The sequence below is a fragment of the Salvelinus namaycush genome, chromosome 28 (assembly GCF_016432855.1).
Source record: "Salvelinus namaycush isolate Seneca chromosome 28, SaNama_1.0, whole genome shotgun sequence".
Classification (NCBI taxonomy): domain Eukaryota; kingdom Metazoa; phylum Chordata; class Actinopteri; order Salmoniformes; family Salmonidae; genus Salvelinus; species Salvelinus namaycush.
Window position 1 is genome coordinate 31186593 of NC_052334.1, and position 22209 is coordinate 31208801.

Here is a 22209-nt window from a genome sequence, read left to right on the forward strand (position 1 = left end):
TGGTAGGCCTGATCACCGACAACAACGAGACAGCCTATAGGGAGGAGGTCAGAGACTTGGCCGTGTGGTGCCAGGACAACAACCTCTCCCTCAACGTGATCAAGACAAAGGAGATGATTGTGGACTACAAGAAAAAGAGGACAGAGCACAGCTCCATTCTTATCAACGGGGCTGCAGTGGAGCAGGTTGAGAGCTTCAAGTTCCTTGGTGTCCACATCACCAACAAACTAACATGGTCCAAGCACACCATGCAGTCGTGAAGCGGGCACGACAAAACCTATTCCCCCTCAGGAGACTGAAAAGATTTGCCGTGGGTCCTCAGATCCTCAAAAGTTCTACAGCTGCACCATCGAGAGCATCCTGCCTGGTTGCATCACTGCCTGGTATGGCAACTGCTCGGCCTCCAACCGCAAGGCACTACAGAGGGTAGTGCGAACGGCCCAGTACATCACTGGGGCCAAGCTTCCTGCCATCCAGGACCTCTATACCAAGCGGTGTCCGAGGAAGGCCCTGAAAATTGTCAGACTCCAGCCACCCTAGTCATGGACTGTTCTCTCTGCTACCGCACAGCAAGCGATACCGGAGTGCCAAGTCTAGGTCCAAGAGGCTTCTTAACAGCTTCTACCCCCAAGCCATAAGACTCCTGAACTACTAGTCAACTGGCAACCCAGACTATTCACATTGCCCCCCCCCCCCCCCCCTCTCCACACCACTGCCACTCTCTGTTGTCATCTATGGATAGTCACTTTAATTAACTCTACCTACATGTACATACTTCCTCAACTAACCAGTGCCCCGCACATTGACTATGTACCGACACCCCCCTGTATATATTGTTATTTTTTACTGCTCCTCTTTATTACTTGTTACTTTTATCTCTTATTCTTATCTGTATTTTATTCAACTGCGCTGTCGGTTAGGGGCTCGTAAGTAAGCATTTCGCCGTTGTAATACATTTGATTTGATAACAAATAGTTAGTATATAATTGCAAACTGTGTAGAATTGCAGGAAATTAGCTTTAAATCTGCACAATTCTCTCAGCTGAATGACAAAATGTGAACAAAGCATAAAATGAGCTGTAAAACCTCAACAACAAATCTGCCTCATTGCAAAAAGTGTAGAATTTAAAACTGCAACATTTTCTCTTAGCCTCATGACAAAATGTGTAGAATAGCATAAAACTTCACATTTGGGGGCCCAAATGCTGTATTCTGGCCCTGGTTAAGGTTACTACCAGCTTCACTCCTTTGATCTACCTGCATGCGGGTGGAGTGGGATTTTTGATAACACAGTTGATAACATGGTATCCTCACCGGTCCCACTCCCATTCACAAGGGGTCGATAGCAAAGTTGTTCATTTTTTTGGTCTTTTCATTTTGTGAATGCAAAGAAGGGTCAGCTTCCCTTGCTACTGAAGTGGCTAGCTAGCTGGCAGTCTGGCTAGCTAGCTGGCAGTCTGGCTAGCTAGCTGGCAGTCTGGTTAGCTAGCTGGCAGTCTGGCTAAAAACATAGCAAGCTAGCTAGCCTTTTTAGCTTCCCACATCTCCATGTGAAATAATCAGATTTATAATTTAAAGAAGATGCCCTGGCAAATATTCTTATGCTTGCCAGTGTAACCTAAAACATTATCCCAGTTTTGATATACTGCTTGTGTATTCATTCCCATATCAGTTAAAAATAACTCATGTTTTGGTCATGGAGAAAAAAAGCACATGGCCAGCTAGTTATCTACAGAAAGTATTTAGTTCCATTTCTAGTTATTACTTCTAAACAGTATACCTGATGTTGGCACAAGATGGAGGGAAAGTTGGAGCATAACTAACAAATTAGTTAATGAAAATGTATGCTTAATCTAGTATAACCTAATGTATGAAATGTATTGTACAACAGACAAAATTCACAAATTCTACAGCACAACGGCAGAGTCATGGCTTAAGTGTAAAACTAATAACTCGATAATCCATGCTTTCTGGGAATGCTATAAAGTCCGGAAGTTGTGGGCATAGCTAGAAAGTTGGCTGTCAGAAGTATTACAATGTAAATGTACTTTTAATCCATCTGTCTGCATATTTCAAGACATGGCATATGGGGGTGTAGTGAGTTTCCCAATGGGCTGGACAATTCTCTTATCACTCATCTTGAAAAATCTTGGAAGTCAATCAATCCGCCATCATTGTCATAATGGAAAAATAGTTAAGAATGTTTTATTATTGAAACAGCATGGGTGACCGAAGAAAAACAAATTGGTAGAATTTAATGCAGGCACTAGGGATGGGGGTGTGAGCATGCGGGTCTGGCAGATGAGATGTAGTCATTCTTTGTGTCTGTAAGTTGTTGTTCGTTTGTATAAGTTGGTATCTGGAGTGTAAAAAATGTAATTAAAATAAAAAGATTAATAAAAAAATATTTTGGGGGGTGGATTCTTGTTTGGTTTGCTGTTTGAACTCTCGCTAAGACTGTCGTTAGGGCCACATGAGGGCAGGTACAGGGCATAACATTGCCTCAAATAAGGGATTTCTTTGGCCAATAGGACCCATTTTATATCAGCTTGGTATTTTCAGGGTCGATAACTCTGAAAGAGAAAATCTCTTTCTACACAGTTGAAGTGAAAACTAGGTTGGGTGTGTCTGTCAATCATTTGCCTAATCACTTTTCCTGGAGCAGGTCAGGGTTGTAAGGGCGATATGAATGAACAGTATATAGATCTGGGGCCGGGCTTACGCTTCTGCCCTCACGCTTTCTGCCTTCACTTGCGCTTCTGCCCTCCGATGCACCTTTCCTTGCTGTTAAGAGTCTGATCACAGCAGCAGTAGGCCTAGACTACAATACAGTACACTACACGTTGTCTGTCTGCTGCTCGTGACCCCTGAAGCCTCTTCCTTTTGACCGTGTGAAGGGTCTGTAAATGAGTGGATTGCGCAAGGAGGAAATGGCCTGGCTCAGGAATGCAAACTTTGCCTGCTATATGGGAATCAGGTGTGGGAATCTGGAGTGACGCCTCCCTCCCGAGGGTTGAGCCAGAGATGGACATGAAGAATGCAGGGGAATTTCACCCCAGAGGTGCCGAGAGAGACATGGCCTCTTTTAAATCATGTGTGTCATAGAGCATTACAATTAATAACCCACATTTACTCTGCAGGAAACCACATGTTTGTCTGTAAAATGAAATCCAGAGCCATAAAAATCTGGAAAAACTGTTCCGACCAAGAATATGGCTGCTATGACGATTGATTGATTGACATTCACTGTAACATACTGTACACTTTCTTCTATGACTAAAACGATAACCTCTCAAACTCAATTCTCTCCTTTCTTCCCCTCTCAGAACTACGGAGTGGAGACCGACAACCTAAAGGGTCTGGTGGTGAGGATGAGAGCGGCCACCAACGGCCTGCACATGTCCACGTCAGACCACAGGAAGAGCCCGACGTACAACGGCAGCACTTCCCGGAAACCTCCCAATAACTTCCTAACCTCTGTAGTGGAGCTCATCGGAGCCGCCAAGAGCCTCCTGGCCTGGCTGGACAGGTAAGACCTAACCTCCATGGTAACGATAGTCCTAGCTACATAAAATCTGCTCTATATATTCTAGCCCATGGACTGCCATTGGGGTTAGCTGTAACGTTAGTGTTTCCTACGCATAGGCGTCATTGAGCTCACTGAATCCCCTAATGACTAGAATATGCTGCTACGCTACACATTACAGGCATTGGTTTTCCTCGGCCTCTACAGACTATAACAGAAACGCAGCTCCTCTCTCTCAGGAGAGTTTCCAGAAAGGGTTTGAGGACATATGAGTGAAATTGAGTACAAGTCTGGTGGTTTCCTCTACCTCTGTCTAGTCATTGTCCAGAGAATATCCAGATGAGATTTCAGAATCAATCTAGCCATACAGATGCAGATTCTTTTCATAGCGTTTGTTTTCAAGATCACTCTGTCAGTTAACTTAACCAAAAGCAGTATTTTCTGAAAGTAGTAGTAGTCATGTTAACATGTTGACCTTTATTTTTTTCTTCTGAGGTTTGTTTCTAGATCCAAAATGTATATATTGTGATTAAAGGTTCACTAGTACTGTTCTTTTCCTATGAACTGCATTAGAGGTGGCTCTATGTCACTCTGTTGTCCCACTGTAAGATTTACCCCCTTCTCAAGCTCTCCTGACAACTACTGTATCTCAGTGCGGTCAGGGACATGACCTGAGGATGTCATGCCAAAATGGCCTTTCAATCTTCTCTCTCGTTGCAGTACGCCCCTGACTGGGATCAGTGACTTCACCACCACCAAGAATAAGATCATTCAGCTGTGTCTGGACCTCACCACCACAGTTCAACAGGTCTGCACGCTCTCTCGCCCTCGCCCTTTCTCACTCACTCACTCACTCACTCACTCACTCACTCACTCACTCACTCACTCACTCACTCACTCACTCACTCACTCACACACAACAGTGCACGAGTAGAGTAACTCTACCCTGAAAAACCACCCCTTCCCTCTTTCCACTCAGGGCAGACTAGCCTATAGGCATACACATGTAGGATTAAGTAAAGGAGCAGGGGGTTATGGGAACTGGGGAGAATGGGGGCTATGACAGGCTACTGGCTTCAGGCTGATGTCATGTCTGAACACAGTACAGGTTAGCTAATGAGGAGACCCCCAACCGCGGTGATGTTTAATGGCAATCACAGCCTCTGCGTTTACAGTTTCATAAAAACCTCTGGTGCTCTTTAAAAAGCATCTGCCGACATTCCGCAGGCTGCATTATTCCCCTGGCCATGTAGTTCCAGTTACCCCCCCCCCCCCCCCCCCCCCGGCCATGTGGTTCCAGTTCCCCCCCAGCGGGAGAGCATACTATCTGTGTGTACATCCTGTGGAGGATCAATGCACGGTGGGTTGAGGTAGTGGTACGGTGCTCTCCTTCACTGCCACATATTAGATGTTTACCTCCCTTTAAAAAGTAGCAAATCAGCAAACATCCTTCTAGGTTAAATGTGTTTGATTTGGCCACAGGCTGTCAGATTGCTAAGGGTCTATTTATATCAGATTTATAGAATGAATATTTCCAGGTTGTTTTCCAAACTGGTTATGTATGTATGTAGGCTCTGAAAGAAAACGAAAGGGGTTAGTTAAAGACCCAACAGAGTAGCATAGTGCCAAGCTTCTTTTTGACAGTTTCTTTCCCCAGGGTATCCCAACAATTGATAAACAGGCGTTTACATTTTATACACGTAGTGAAAATGGCTGTTGAGACTGCAGGTGCCGCTTTTGAAGGGTTATTGCATCGAGTAATTTCCATTCCCAGAGTGCCGATTGCCTCACCGATGTCTGGGATTTCAGCAGCCCGGTGATTTACTGTTTTGGGTCTCACCCTGGGTGTGGAGGAGGAGGAGAGGGGGAACTGAGGAGACATTTCCCACGGAGGTGTTTGAAGTGAAGGGTTTTTGTTGCAGCTTTGCTGTGCTGTACTGTAGGAGACCCCTTGGCCTCCATGGCACTCAGCTGTGTGAGAGGCCCAGGTGGATATCTCTACAGTTCACCCAGGGGCTACATTATCCTGTCAGAGACACATGCAGGAAGTTACCTCCAATGCATGGACCAGTGTATCTCACATAGGCTTCAGACACTCTTGAACTCTCCCAAACGCACTGTGGGGGAGTATCACTGTGATTTTTATGGTGTGGGCGGGCTTCATGAGGTGACATGGCCTTTTCATGAACCTCCACCAAGAACGGGGCTTTTAGGATGGACAATTTATGTCCTGCTGGCTGAATGAACCCTATGTATACATGCACAATAGAGCACCGCAATAAAACAGCGAACATGCAGCCATCTCATCTGACCCGTGAGGTGAGAGCTTGCTCTGTCTTCCTGCATGACGGCAGTCGGGTCAAACACTAAGTGATGAGGTGGAGAGATATTGTGGGAGGAAAGGGAAGACTGGAGGGCAGGTCTGAGTCCTCATGGTGTTTTGATATCTTGTTCTGTAAGATCCTGTACAACAGTCCAGTCTGGTCAGCTGTATGAATGGCTCCATGTTGGAATGTTGTACCAGCAGTCTTCTCTTTTTGCCACTTCATCTCTCGGCTGGACAAATCTCTGGTTACAGATCAAAGGCTGCAGGGCCATCTGGGGAGTCATCTAATCCTAGTCTGCTGTGGGAGGACAACCAGGGCGTGAGGAGGCTGAGGACTCGCTGCTTTACCCAGAGAACGTTTCCTCAGTCTTTCCCTCTGGTCTTGGTTTCAATCTGGCATATGTATGAAGACTGCTTCAGTTCTGTGTTTGATGCAGATACGAGATGATTTTGTGTTCCACAGATCTTCCAAGGGATTATGTAAAAAAAACACAGATCTGAAAGATTATGTCCAAGAATATTACATTCATATTATGCAATAATTATCTGCTTTTGATATAAAACAGTCTGCATGTGATTCACTTTGGCACAGTTTACACAAATCAAATCCGTGGCATATTATGATACTGTTTAGTCAATATTTTTGACCTCAAACCCAATAAATTTGTCTTTTTAGCATATCTGTCTTGACGTGTAGAATGCATTTCAACTTGATGTAGTCATCCAAATATAGACCTATTTATGGCAAAAATATGTACTGGTTTGTGATGGAAGTCATGCCAAATTCTTTCCAAAACCATCACACGTCCTTGGCCGCGTTGGAAAGTAATTGAGGGGGAAGCATTGTGTTTTGGTACCAAAACTGAAACCTATGTTGGTATTTTATGCTGATTAGTTTTCCCTCCATGTTTGTTCTGGCAGTTTGTCACTAGCTAAAGGAAAATAGAGTTTTTATACAGTACCAGTCAAAGTTTGGACACATCTACTCATTCCAGGGTTTTTCTTTATTTATACTATTTTGTACATTGTAGAATAACAGTGAAGACATCAAAACTATGAAATAACACATATGGAATAATGTAGTAGCCAAAAAAGTGTTTAACAAATAAAAATATATTTTATATTTGAGATTCTTCAAAGTAGCCACCCTTTGCTTTGATGACAGCTTTGCACACTCTTGGCATTCTTTCAACCAGCTTCATCTGGAATACTTTTCCAACAGTATGGAAGGAGTTCCCACATATGCTGAGCACTTGTTGGCTGCTTTTCCTTCACTCTGCAGTCTAACTTGTCTTAAACCATCTCAATTGGATTGAGATCGGGTGATTGTAGAGGCCAGGTCATCTGATGCAGCACTCCATCACTCTCCATCAAATAACCCTTACACAGCCTGGAGGTGTGTTGGGTCATTGTCCTGTTGAAAAACAAATGATAGTCCCACTAAGCGCAAACCACATGGGATGGCGTATCGCTGCAGAATGCTGTGGTAGCCATGCTGGCTAATTGTGCCTTGAATTCTAAATAAATCACTGACAGTATCACCAGCAAAGCACCCCCACACCACCTCCTCTATGCTTCACAGTGGGAACCACACATGCGGAGATCATCTGTTCACCTACTCTGCGTCTCACAAAGACACGCCGGTTTGGAACCAAAAATCTCAAATTTGGACTCATCAGACCAAAGGACAAATTTCCTCCGGTCTAATGTCCATTGCTCGTGCTTCTTGGCCCGAGCAAGTCTCTTCTTATTATTGGTGTCCTTTAGTAGTGGTTTCTTTGCAGCAATTCGACCATGAAGGCAGTCTCCTCTGAACAGTTGATGTTGAGATGGGTATGTTACTTGAACTCAGTGAAGCATTTATTTGGGCTGCAATTTCTGAGGCTGGTAACTCTCTAATGAACTTATCCTCTGCAGCAGAGGTAACTGCCATAGGAATGTGTAAGGTAGGGGAATATGGAAATTCTCGGTCGTCCCCCATACGTTGTCTGCACAAAGGATTTATGAAGAACAGCAGAACTGCATTTATGGACAATATATGTCCACACACACACAATAACCTTACTGCTAGCTTACAATTCCTGGCTCCTCAAGTTCTTGTTTGCTGACATTGAGCAACACAATGGCAGTGACGCCTCAATACAATACAAGATACTGACCTGTCTCACTCCATAATTTCCCAACTCCACCTCTGCTATGGCAGAGACATTTCCCCTGTGAGTTTAAGGACGGCTTCCTTTTGGGACATACCCTACGTAGAGGCCATTCCATAGCCGGGGGGGGGGGGGGGGGGTCACAGCAGTGGCTAAGCAACAGTGGCTCCCTCTGACCAGCCATAACCAGGGGTCCTTTCACCACCGGACCACAGGCCCCAAGTCCTCCAGCTGTCTTAGGAGGCTGTTACTTCAGCTGTGAGCCCAGGCAGGCCCAGCTGCAGTCTGGGGATGGGGGACACTGGGAGAGGGCCAGGGCTGAGGGGCTTCTGTCTGTGGATGACACAGCAGTTACTATAGGATGTTCCCAACTTCTCCACCCCCCTGGTAGTCACACAGCAGCTACTGTTTCTTTCTTTTTTGCAGGAGACTCGCCTATCTATCAAATACATGGGAACCCAGTGCTAAACAGTATTTTGTTTACTGAAGTCTCCAAAGAACAATTCCCCATAAAGGGTGGGATGAGTATGGGTTGTTGGTCACCTTGAAGTTAGAGGATATGGTTCTTACAATGTACCAAGTTGTGTTTTCTAGATGTAAGGTTCCTTTATTTACACTGAAACCCCACTACAAGTTCTGCCATTATATTGTCCACAAGTTTATATAGAGATGTAATTTGACTCAGAAAGCTGTTTTATTGTAGGCCTTGTCCATCTCCCACAGTCCGATACACTACATGACCAAAAGTATGCTCATCGAACATCTCATTCCAAAAACATGGGCATTAATATGGAGTTGGTCCCCCCTTTGCTACTCTAACAGCCTCCATCCACTCTTCTGCAAAGACTTTCCACTAGATGTTGGAATATTGCTGCTGGGATTTGCTTCCATTCAGCCACGAGTATTAGTGAGGTCGGGCACTGATGTTGGGCAATTAGGCCTAGATCGCAATTGACGTTCTAATTCATCCCAAAGGTGTTCGATGGGGTTGAGGTCAGGGCTCTGTGCAGGCCAGTCAAGTTATTTCACACCGATCTCGACAAACCATTTCTATATGGACCTCGCTTTGTGCACGGGGGCAATGTCATGCTTAAACAGGAAAGGGCCTTCCCCAAACTGTTGCTACAAAGTTGGAAGCACAGAATTGTCTAGAAATGTCATTGTATGCTGTAGCGTTAAGATTTCCCTTCACTGGAGCTAAGGGGCCTAGCCCAAACCATGAAAAACAGCCCCAGACCGTTATTCCTCCTCCACCAAACTTTACAGTTGGCACTGCATTGGGGCAGGTAGCGTTCTCCTGGCATCCGCCGAACACAGATTCGTCCGTCAGACTGACGGATGGTGAAGAGTGATTCATCACTCCAGAGAAAGTGTTTCAACTGCTCCAGAGTCGAATGGCGGCGAGCTTTACACCACTTCAGCTGACACTTGACATTGCATATGGTGAGCTTAGGCTTGTGTGCGGCTGCTCGGTCATGGAAACCCATTTCATGAAGCTCCCGACGAACAGTTATTGTGCTGACGTTGCTTCCAGAGGCAGTTTGGAACTCTGTAGTGAGTGTTGCAACCGAGGACAGACGGTGGTCCCATTCTGTGAGCTTGTGTGGCCTACCACTTCACGGCTGAGTCGTTGTTGCTCCTAGATGTCTCCACTTCATAATAACAGCACTTACAGTTGACCGGAGCAGAAATTTGACGAACTGACTTGTTGGAAAGTTGGTGTCCTATGATGTTGCCCTATGACGGTGCCATGTTGAAAGTCACTGAGCTCTTCAATATGGCCATTCTACTGCCCATGTTTGTCTATGGAGATTGCATGGCTGTGTGCTAGAATTTATACACCTGCCAGCAATGGGTGTGGCTGACAATGCCGAATCCACAATTTTGAAGGGTTTTGTGTATACAGTTGAAGTTTATAGTTTACTGCAGGTAGCCTAGTGGTTAGAGCGTTGGACTAGTAACCGAAAGGTTGCAAGATTGAATCCCTGAGCTGACAAGGTAAAAATCTGTCATTCTGCCCCTGAACAAGGCAGTTAACCCACTGTTCCTAGGCCGTCATTGAAAATAAGAATTTGTTCTTAACTGACTTGCCTAGTTAAATAAAGGTAAAATACATAAAAATAAACATACACTTAGGTTGGAGTCATTAACTCATTTTTCAACCACTCCACAAATGTCTTGTTAACAAACTATAGTTTTGGCAAGTCGGTTAGGACATCTACTTTGCACATCACACAAGTAATTTTTCCAACAATTGTTTACAGACAGATTATTGCACTTATAATTCACTGTATCACAATTCCAGTGGGTCAGAAGTTTACATACACTAAGTTGACTGTGCCTTTTAAACAGCTTGGAAAATTCCAGAAAATGATGTCATGGCTTTAGAAGCTTCTGATAGGCTAATTGACATCATTTGAGTCAATTGGAGGTGTACCTGTGGATGTATCTCAAGGCCTACCTTCAAACGCAGTGCCTCTTTGCTTGACATTGTGGGAAAATCAAAAGACCTCAGAAAAAAAATTGTAGACCTCCACAAGTCTGGTTCATCCTTAGGAGCCATTTCCAAATGCTGGAAGGTACCACGTTCATCTGTACAAACAATAGTACGCAGGTATGAACACCATGTGACCACGCAGCCGTCATACCGCTCAGGTTGGAGACGTGTTCTGTCTCCTAGAGATGAACATACTTTGGTGCGAAAAATGCAAATCAATCCCAGAACAGCAGCAAAGGACCCTGTGAAGATTCTGGAGGAAACGGGTACAAAAGTATCTATATCCACAGTAAAACGAGTCCTATATCGACATAACCTGAAAGGCTGCTCAGCAAGGAAGAAGCCACTGCTCCAAAACCGCTATAAAAAAGCCAGACTACGGTTTGCAGCTGCACATGGGGACAAAGATCGTACTTTTTGGCGAAATGTCCTCTGGTCTGATGAAATAAAAATAGAACTGTTTGGCCATAATGACCATCATTATGTTTGTAGGAAAAAGGGGGAGGCTTGCAAGCCGAAGAACACCATCCCAACCGTGATGCACGAGGGTGGCAAAATCATGTTGTGGGGGTGCTTTGCTGCAGGAGGGACTGGTGCACTTCACAAAATAGACGGCATCATGAGGTAGGAAAATTGTGGATATATTGAAGCAACATCTCAAGACATCAGTCAGGAAGTTAAAGCTTGGTCGCAAATGGGTCTTCCAAATGGACAATCAAATCAAATCACATTTATTTATATAGCCCTTCGTACATCAGCTGATATCTCAAAGTGCTGTACAGAAACCCAGCCTAAAACCCCAAACAGCAAGCAATGCAGGTGTAGAAGCACTGTGGCTAGGAAAAACTCCATAGAAAGGCCAAAACCTAGGGAGAAACCTAGAGAGGAACCAAGCTATGAGGGGTGGCCAGTCCTCTTCTGGCTGTGCCGGGTGGAGATTATAACAGAACATGGCCAAGATGTTCAAATGTTCATGACCCCAAGCATACTTTCAAAGTTGTGGCAAAATGGTTTAAGGACAACAAAGTCAAGGTATTGGAGTGGCCATCACAAAGCCCTGACCTCAATCCTCTAGATAATTTGTGGGCAGAACTGAAAAAGTGTGAGCGAGCAAGGAGGTCTACAAACCTGACTCAGTTACACCAGCTCTGTCAGGAGGAATGGGCCAAAATTCACCCAACTTATTGTGGGAAGCTTGAGGAAGGCTACCCAAAACGTTTGACCCTCGTTAAACAATTTATATTCAATGCTGCCAAATACTAATTGATGTATGTAAAATTCTGTGATGAAAGAAATAAAAGCTGAAATAAGTAATTTTCTCTAATATTATTCTGACATTTCACATTCTTAAAATAAAGTGGTGATCCTAACTGACCTAAGACAGGGAATTTGTCCTAGGATTAAATGTCAGGAATTGTGAAAAACTTAAATGTAATTGGCTAAGGTGTATGTAAACTTCCGACTTAAACTGTATATAGTATATATCTGGATATTTGATCACATATTTGCCTATCCCCTATACCTTGTTTTTATTGACTTTCTTTGCTGTGAAAGAACCTCTTCCTGTGTTTTGATGTGGAGCCTTGAGATGCAGCCCAGCTAACATGTCTCTCCTCCTCCACAGGACTGCACTGTTTACGAGATGGAGGAAAAGATCCTGGAAGTTGTAAGTATATCTCCCCTCTTTGTTGTTTCCACATTCCCGCTTTCTATAGTAGCACTCCGGGAAAGACTGTTTGAACCTCTGGGGAGACGTAGCTCTATAATCCGTTACATGGAGATTAGGTGACATGCTTACAGGGCAGTCTCCCTCAGCGATAATAGTGTAGGCAGGGGCTATGGCACTTTGGTAAAAGAGGTGTCTAAAATGTGCCCTGGCCATCAATCAGTTTCCTGTCCCTGACACTCTCCAGACTCTGAGCTGACACTGGACTTCTTCCCTCTCAGACACCCTTATTGTAATCATTTTTGTTTCGTACATTTACCCTGTTTTCTCCACAATTTTGTGATATCCAATTGGTAGTTAGTCTTGTCCCATCGCTGCAACTCCCCTACAGACTCGGGAAAGGCGGCGATCGAGAGCCATGTGCCCTCCGAAACACGACCCTGCCAAGCCGCACTGCTTCTTGACACACTGCTTGCTTAACCCGGAAGCCAGCCGCACCAATGTGTTGGAGGAAACACTGTCCAGCTGGCGAGGGAAGTCTGTTTGCAGTTGCCCAGCCTACCACAAGGAGTCGCTAGAGCGCGATGGGATAAGGAAATCCCATCCGGTCAAACCCTCCCCTAACCCTGACGACGCTGGGCCAATTGTGCGTCGCCTCATGGGTCTCCCGGCCTGGAATTGAACCCAGGTCTGTAGTGATGCCTCAACTACTGCGATGCAGTGCCTTAGACCGCTGCACCACTCGAGAGGCCCCCCTCTGACACCCTTGATGAACTCTGCTGCAGACACACAAAATAGCTAGACTTCTGTCTACACTGTTTAGAGTCTTCTCCATGCCGAACTTGTTGTTCAATGAACTGTCCCGGAAAAAGTCTTCTAGTTACAGCCTGGTCCCAATCAATGGTGAATAGTAGCATTTCAGTCATTTTCTTGTTTCTTTACAAATTCCTGTCAAATGATCTGGTTATAGACTTGTGTGGTCAACCGAAAATTCAATTTGAGCTAAAATAAGTTTGATTTAACGTTTGACTGTCCACATCTGTATGTAGGCACAACTGTGTTGTTGTGAGTGTTCACACATGATGCTTGTTTCTTGCCTGAGAAGAAAAAGTTCTTTCTTCTCTGAGCGTCACTAAAATGCCCCCACTAATGATGACAAAGTGGTGAGATTGTCCATAATGACCTAGAAAGGGGGGGGGGGGGGGGGGGGGGGGGGGGGTGACATTGATGACCCTCACCCCCCTCCTCTCTCCCTCACCCCTCTTCCCTGGGGAGGGTGATAATGTCCCCAGAGACTTGCTGCTGAGGGACAGGGCCTCTCGTCACCAGACCGCTGGCCGGCAGTCCACCCCTCTAACACTGCATGAATGCAGACAGCCAAAGAAATAACACCTCTTTGGTGACAGGCGGTAGCTACATAATCACAATCATGTGACAGGACATTAAATCACTGGGCTGGTCATGTAATCACAGCAGTCATAAAAGCACACAGTCACTGTTTGACTATAAGACTTAAATCAAATTAATTTGATGAGATGGATTCATGAAATTCCATGAGATTTTGTTTTCATTCTTTGGGTTGTTTGTTTGGTTTTCCTGTCTTGCTTAAAGTGGTTTCCTCCCCCCTCTCTCATTGCAGTCCAAGGTCCTGAACAGCATCTGTGACCAGACCATGAGAACAACCTCTGACCCTCTGATGAGCCAATCAGCATGCTTGGATGAAGTTCTGCTCAACAACATCAAGCCTGGGGAGGGACTGGTGAGGAATGCTGCATGGGAGTTTCCAGTTTAACCCCAAACCCACTGAATTACAAGCTACATTTATCTAGTGTACCTCAACTTTCTCACAAGTTCAAACTGTCTCAGAAATTCATGTTCCTTATGTTCATATTCCTACAGGGTATGTACATCAAATCCACCTATGATGGACTTCATGTCATCACAGGGACCACAGAGCATGTAAGTATTGTGGCCACAGAGGAACAATTTAGTAGATCTTAGTGAAAACCATCCTAGTGAACGCACCTTGCTCCTTTTGTTCAGTTAGTCTAAATGTGCACCTTTTTGTCGGTCTTATCTACTTCTCACGGTTCAATATACATCCTGTTGGTATAGCAACTCTTAATGTTTTGCATAAACAATAGTTGCCAAGTTCTGATGGGGAGACAGTTAAGGGTGGGCTTCAAACAGTACATCTTCTTTCCAACCCAACCTGCCCCCCCCCTCCCATTCTGAGGGTGCTCAAGGGCATTGCTGTTTACCACTGAGCTAGGATAGCAGTGTAAATGTGTTCCTTACCAAGCAGTGGAGAGAGGCGTTTAGAGGTTAAATAATATAGCTGTTCCTGTCTTCATCATCCATTTAAGAATCACAAACTTCAACAGTAAAGCATCCTCCTTCAGAGAAATGTTGGCAGCAGCGCCATTACAGCCTAATTATCATGCCTCCAGCCGTTAAGGATGAATCCAACCTTAACTCATCATATGACTCATTCATTCCTTTGACATTCACATGCATAATGTGACGACGTATTCATAAAGAGGGCGTTTGTGTTGTTTAGTCAGAGTTATGTAAAATGTATATTTCCTCAGGGGCTTATTAAGTGGTCTGTTTCATAACAAGCCCATACATGGCACTTCTGACGACAAAGCGAACAGATGAAGGTGGAGTTATCCAGGGGCTAATACTACATGAAGGTGTTGTCTCTGAGCTAGGGGGGTTTGTATACTAATCCTGTCCTCTCCTCTCTGTGTTGTCAGTCCCCGGCAGACATGACCAGGAAGATCCATGGGGGTGATGAGGTGATCCAGGTCAACCAGCAGACAGTGGTGAGCGCCCGGCACCTGTTATCTCTGAAACCTGTCACAGAGAAAGGTTCAAGCAGTTGGAATGTGTTCCTTGCAGTTGACCTGACTACAGTGTGACATAATGATTTCATAGGGGGGAAGTCTTCTAGTTTCTTGCTGTGCCTCTTTCTGTTGTCCTCCGCTATGATGTACTGACACTGATCGATCTGTGCTGCTGTGCCTTGTCTCAGGTGGGCTGGCAGCTGAAGAACCTGGTGGGGAAGCTGAGAGAGGACCCTAAAGGTGTAGTCCTGCTGCTGAAGAAGAGACCTACAGGCACCTGCGGGTTCACACCTGCCCCTCTCAAGAACATGCGCTGGAAACCGCCCATGGCGCAGGTGCCCACCCCAAACCCCTTAATCTTTTACTTGGGTGTTCTTACCAAAGCAGTGTTATGGTTATTGTTCATATTACCTTTTGTTGGATGTGCCTCATGAGGGAGTATGGAGAAATGTTTGAGTGTAACAAGCCTAGACAAGTGTAGGAACCAGCCTGAGAGTTGGAGGAAAATATCCTGGAAGCTGCAGGGCTGAGGACAATGCAGAGCTGTTCTCCATTCAGTGATGGCATCCAAATAAACAACAGCTACTGTACTCACACACTGGTGATGATGTCACTCAGACTGTGTCATCAGTAGTGGCAGCCAGCAGTCTGTGAGTCAGTCTGCAGAGACAGGAGATAGCATCTCCTTCAGTGGAGAATATAGCTGCTTTGGAAGTGGTTTGTGTAGGTGTGTGTAGAATCAGATCAACATCCAGCAGTAGGGTGGGAATCCTCAGTAGTATGGCCTGTATGATGGGGCTGGGCGGCAGGGTAGCCTAGTGGTTAGAGCGTTGGACTAGTAACCGAAAGGTTGCAAGTTCAAATCCCCGAGCTGACAAGGTACAAATCTGTCGTTCTGCCCCTGAACAGGCAGTTAACCCACTGTTCCTAGGCCGTCATTGAAAATAAGAATTTGTTCTTAACTGACTTGCCTAGTTAAATAAAGGTATAATAATAAAATAAAGTCTCCATGGATGACAAGTATTTCAATAGGTCGCTCAGTGATTCAGCTCACTGGGTACAGCTTGGGTACACCCTCTTTTGAGAACGTTCAATCCCCAAAGGTTTGCTTTAGCGGAGAATCAAGTCTCTGAGGGTCCAGACAAAATCTGTGTTAATAAAGTTATGTAATGGTAATCCAATTCACCACTTTTTTCATATGGGAACAATTAGGATCTGGCTAAGCTCTTACCCACAGCAATGCACCTGAGCCACGACTGCAGTAACTGGGGCTCCACAGGGAACAATAGGTTGTTGTAACCGAACCTGTGCTCTGGTCCTGGCACTGCCTCGTTATGCCTCTGGAGGCTGCTTCTGCCTTGGGAAAATCAGATCACATATCAGACCAGAGATGGTTTCACTTAACAAAGAACCTTTCATCACAAAGATACCAGATCACTCTGGACTTGTCCACCGCTGTGTTTGAACAGGGTGTCAGGAATCAAAGCTCCACATCTTGGGTTTAATGATAAGAGAGGGGTGTCGGTGTGTTAAACAATGGTGGATCACACAGTGATTCAGGAGTGACACAGGGTTCTACAGGTATCCTGGTAATAGGGGAGGAGGTGAGCGTAGACGTACCAGTATTTACTGTGTTTGATGCAGAGTGAAACTGAACATGGTCAATTTACCAAGTAGTGTGGTTTTAAAATAGCACCATAGCTGTGGTAGAATAGTATGGTTTCTTAAAACTATGTTGCTGTAGCTATTTTGGATTATCCTCAAAATCCTTCCATTCATTAGATACTACTGCACTGTCGGAGCTAGGAACACAAGCATTTTGCTACACCCGCAATAACATCTGCTAAATATGTGTATGTGACCAATAAAACGTGATTTGATTCTCTAAATAGGGTAGTATAGATTTAAAGAGACATAGGCAAATATAATGTGGGGAAGGGGATACCTAGTCAGTGACCTGCCATATGTAGGATAATCCAGCTCCTTCCTAACAAGTAGTGTTTAGAATGACTTGGTTAGGGTATGTAAACACAGCAGAAGAGACTTTAGGTAATCAACCATCCATTATTGTAATGAATGTTGGAAGTTTAAAAATGTGACAAAAGTCATCGGCTAGAGTAGACTATAGGATGTGGCAAAAGGGGGAAACACTCTTCCTTGCCAACAAGTTACGTTTATATTTTATAGTAGACATAATAGGTAATAGGTCCTATGAGGGGAGCATTTTTCTGACAGATTGTATTTTTTTGTTCTTTTTTATTTCAGAGTACTCCTTCCCTGAACAAAACCCAGTCTCCAGGCTGTTCCACAGACAGCTCCACCAAGGAGAAACCAGCCATCCTGGACCTGTACATCCCCCCTCCCCCCTCAGTACCCTACACCCCACGATGCGTACCCCTGTAAGTGCACTATGCCCAGGAGGGTTACCAGGAAAAACCTTAGGCTCAAGTTATAGGTTTAGAATTTGCTGTGTTCTGGCCCTATGCTACAGGGTGAGTCAAGGGTCTGTGTGGGCCCCTGTAACCCTGCATTGAGGGAGTCGTGCGCCCACAGACAGCTTACACTCATTCTCCAGCTCCATGCTCCTGGCTTTGAAGTCTGGATAATGAGTGGTTCAGCCCCCTGATCATTCGCCACTCTCCTCTTGCCTATAAACCCCCACAGCAGAGCACATTCATTTGTGCCGACTCCATCCAGCTCCGCTCACGCCACAGCCAGACCTTATGCAACAGCCTCTCTGTTTCATCTGCCTCCTCAGACACCCTCCCTGTCTCGCTGTATCTCTCCCTCTCTGTCCATGTATGCCAGTGACCAGGCTGTTGCTGCATTCACCATGTTTACCAGATAGTGAATCATCTTTTTTTTGCCGTTTAGTGGACTCTCATATCCACAGCAACTTTAGTTAGGAACTGAGCAAAAGCATAAAGCAAATTTGACAGATTATTTTATCTCCCTCCTTGTGTTCTCACCTATATGAAATGGGACATTGCTAATCAGTATTTTCTGTCCACAGAGAGAGTAAGATCAGCTCGTACTCGAGCATCAGTAAGATCAGACCAAAGGGTTCGGAGTCGCCCAACTCCTTCCTGGACCTGGAGAGTCGAAAACGCTTCACCATCGCAGACTACGAGAAGATGGGCGTGGCCTACCCCATCGAGGCCAATGTAATTCAGCCCAGGATGAGGGAACGCATCACCTCATCTCGTGGTTAGTAGTATTCTACCCCACAGTAACCACACACACACACACAAGGCCCACTCGTTATACAATTCAAGACAATATTCAAAACCAGTGAACCAAAATATTCTAACTTTTTGTATTTCTGCTTAGGTAAGCCCCGCCCCCTCTCCATGCCAGTGGACACCTGTCTTGGAGTGGCAGACACCTATGCCAAGCCCTGGACACAAGGCCGGAAAGGTAACAAACACACACCATAGACCCATCTTCTGAGTTACTGCAGAACAACAACTTAACCACCAGAAATCTAATTGACCACAACCTCAATCAGATTATCCAGTTCACACCTTCAACAGCTAAATACATGAGAACAAATTATAGAATTCACCCCTCCAATGACCTTGGAGGCATGGCACCTCTGCTTAATTTACCAATGAATGAACCATGTGATTAGTGTCAACTCAGAGCCATACTCTAGCTCTTGCCTGGATTGGATTAACTAGAGTTTACAGCAACAAGATCAGTTCCTCATCCTCTGGTCTCCTTGGAGAGAACAGACACATGGCTATGAATGCACAGACAGAGCTTTCAAACAGTCTCTCTGCTGGAGACCCAATTACACTGCAATGGTAGAGGAGTGGGTGAATGTTTTAATTGGCTGAGATGCCTGTGCAATTCTCCTCCACAGCCAACACATGCTGTAGAGATCCAGAGTACTCCTCTTTTAATGGGACAGTGCTTCTCTATTTTAAGGCCTACTGAAGATATGCCCTAAAATCAACAAGTTATTCTCAACAACGTGCATTTGTACAAAGTATTACTTTTTTTTGTAAGATAATTGTACTAAATATGTGCATTTCCCCTCCAGGCGAGGATCTCCTGTACAGATACCTGAGCAACGAGCGGATCCCCACCATTGCTGAGGAGGTCCCATTAGTGGCGCCGCCCTACAGGCCAGTGGGGGAAAAGCAGCTGGTCCGAGGGGTGGACCACATCCGGGGCAGCCGCTACTATGCCAACCAGGACCTCCACAACAGCGCCACCATCCCCTACCAGGACCACGACCTGGGCAGCAAAAAGACCCCCGTAGCCCCCGCCTCCAAACGCCCCCCGGCAGAGCCCTCGCTACTGGTCAGTTGGATCACGCGGCTTAAGCTATTGACTCACTGATGATGCGCTTCCTGTCCGGGGCTTCCTGTTCCTGTCTGTCTTCTCCTCAGTGCCTTTTGTCCTCTGGCTGTTTGCAATGGGCTCTCCCCTCTCACACTTTCTCCCTGCCTCCCTGCCTACCCAGTGTTACTACTACTGTACTACTACACCATCATGAGTTAGTAGTTAACTCACTGTCTTCTGTTGCATCACTTCTAACCAATCCCAGTCCCCTACCAACCAATCCCATCTCAGCTGCACAATCAGATAAACATAGGAATACTCAGTGAGCTGGCTGCCACACCAGCACATGCATGCAAACTTGTATTTGGAGGTAGAGGTTTTACCAAGAGGAAATGTATGTCTATCTGTCTACAAATGGACAAGAGGAGTTATTCAGGTTTTTAGCACATTTCGGCCTTGTACCTTCACAGGAACAATTAAAAAAACATAACCATTTTGTAAGTTATATCACCTTGTTATCACTGAGATAGGCTACTCCCTGCAAAATTGTTACATTTTCACTTGCCAATGGTGTGTTTTTATATGAGAAAGAAAAAGGCTTTTCTTCAGGTTTTGCTGTACTTGTATTAGCTTTTAGCTGTTTATTTCATGTCATGACCTTGTTAGTATTGTTAAACTATACACTGCCAGTGGTTGCCTCTTTTAAAAGCTATGCATGTAGGAACTCTTTTCTGTCCTTTGACAGATTGATGTTGCATTGACGAGTGACAAAATACTGTTTCAACGTACCAGTGATTTATTTTCCCTGTGTTCAAAGCCATGCACTCTTCTCTGTGCAGTCCCATGTCCTGCCTTGTTCTGGAGGCTGTAGACACACTGCTCTGTGATCACCCTGCTCAAAGGATGCTCACAGCTGTTTGTCTACAATTAGCCTTGTGAACAAAGATGTGTAGGTTAAATATATTTCTGGAGTCACTGGCTAGTGTCTTCTGTTATCTTCACCGATAGCCTAGCGAGATACTATGGATAGCTTACAACAAGTGTTAAAACACGAGTTTAACTGACAGTATTATTAAATACCACGATGTCACAATGTTTAAAAAAACAGTTTTTTATACAATTGTACCTTTTTATACCTGCCTTTTGTAACATTTCGATAGTATATTATTAAAGGTGCAGTTGATTCCAGTTTTAATTTGTTTGTCTTTATTTTGTTTTTTTTTACTGACGAATTAGATCAAATGTATTGTTATATTGGTACTTGTCCAAAACCTCTGAGTTAGTTAGAATTGTCACTTTCAGTGTCTGTATTCACCATAGAGGAGCACTTCAGGGGCATTAACCTATTCACGGACTCTGTCCTAATTTGCTTGACCTTTGAGAATGAACTCTACTTCTGTTTTCGAAGCATGTGGTGAAACTGGATAGCCAAGCTAAAGTTACATTCTCCCTCTGTCTCTGTGGCCGTGCTTATTATGCAACTGCATTTTTTATAACTTAAATTAACATATGTTCTAGTTAGGGAGAATTATGCATATGTCATATTGGACTGTCAAGATATCTTGCTTGACATATGTGGTCTTTTAACCTCTGTATGCCTTCACCTACATCTGAATTGCACTCGGGACTCGCGTTGTTATTTTCTTTGTTACATTTTATCCCAAAAAAGCTGGCAGACCAATTGGATTTAGAAAATCATAACACTAGAAAAGAACAACATTGATTTTGGCACATTTCTAAATCAAAATAAAAGGAATGATTCATTAATCTCCCTGCCCCTCTGCCTCTTTCTGTTTCCCTGCATGATTTTACTGGTTGTCTGGGGGCCACCTGTTAATGATCTAATGTCTCTTCTTCCTAACCTTCTCTGAGCCCTGCCCTGCCCTAGCCTGCCCAGCTATGATAACCTGCCATCCTTACTAATCTGCATGTGCTGAGTGTCTGTGGTGGAACAGTATACCACCTGCTCTTTGCTGCTTCTCCCTGCTATATTTACTCGCGTCTAACAAAAGCCACAGCCTTGCATGATGTTGATGTGAAAAGGGAAAGATGTATGTTGACAGATTTGCCCTCTTCTATTCACCATTTTCTTTGCAGGAGAATTGTTGGTGTGTTCAGTGACATGCTCCCTACTTTCTTTATATATGAGATAAGCTTTGGGCCAAATCAGCGATTGTGCCATGCACATAACACATTAAATCAACACTGATAGGAATTAGCTGCTTAAATGTTATGTCCTTAAAACATCAAGGATTTACTTGAATATCCAATTCTGGGGCTACTGTAGAGCAGCTCTTGCCTCCATTGCCTTTCAATGATCTGAGCAAGACAGTCCAATGTGGTAACCAACCCACAAGCCTGAAGATCCAGGGAAAGTGACCAAGTTGGCCAGTGCTGGGTAATGTATGAGTTAATTCTCTGTGTCCGTCACTCACACAGGTGTCCGACTGGTGCTCCAGCAGTGGCTTCAACAGGTGGGTCACTCATCTGACTCATAGTCAACCATAACTCGTAACACAACCCATTCTCATTTACAACCCATTCTCACTTAGTTGCGCTGTACTGTAAGCATGTGATGTATGAAGTCTATAGGTCAAATGGGATATGCTGGAGGGGTATAGTTTAAATACGCCTCATAGTTGGTGTCATCTCATTTATGGAGCCACCAATCAGTCAGGGAGTAGTGGCATGTTTTTAACCAGGGGGTTGGGTGGGAGGTCTGAACTGGATTTGAACAACTAGTGAAAGTATGTGGTAGAAAACTAACCTCCGTCTCAGAGGACCAGACAAGATGCACTACTGGGAGACATGCTAGACCACAGACAGACAGTACCACAAATAGCGTTACAACCTCAAGCATGACATTCTTCAAATGAATAAGACCCAGAAGGAAAGAGTCAGA

The 22209-nt window shown here is 44.7% G+C and overlaps 1 protein-coding gene across 1 annotated transcript in view; it reads left to right on the forward strand.

The window, feature by feature from the left end:
* LOC120023847 (connector enhancer of kinase suppressor of ras 3-like) overlaps window positions 1-20360 on the forward strand; it is a 55976-nt gene extending 35616 nt beyond the window's left edge. Inside the window, exons 3-13 of the mRNA XM_038967964.1 lie at window positions 3327-3529; window positions 4247-4334; window positions 12127-12168; window positions 13808-13927; window positions 14068-14127; window positions 14928-14996; window positions 15206-15352; window positions 17283-17416; window positions 18031-18224; window positions 18348-18434; window positions 19063-20360. Of these exons, the coding sequence (XP_038823892.1) occupies window positions 3327-3529; window positions 4247-4334; window positions 12127-12168; window positions 13808-13927; window positions 14068-14127; window positions 14928-14996; window positions 15206-15352; window positions 17283-17416; window positions 18031-18224; window positions 18348-18434; window positions 19063-19364 (1446 nt within the window). The 3' untranslated portion in view covers window positions 19365-20360. The remainder of the gene's footprint in view (window positions 1-3326; window positions 3530-4246; window positions 4335-12126; window positions 12169-13807; window positions 13928-14067; window positions 14128-14927; window positions 14997-15205; window positions 15353-17282; window positions 17417-18030; window positions 18225-18347; window positions 18435-19062) is intronic.
* The last annotated feature ends 1849 nt before the right edge of the window (window positions 20361-22209 follow it).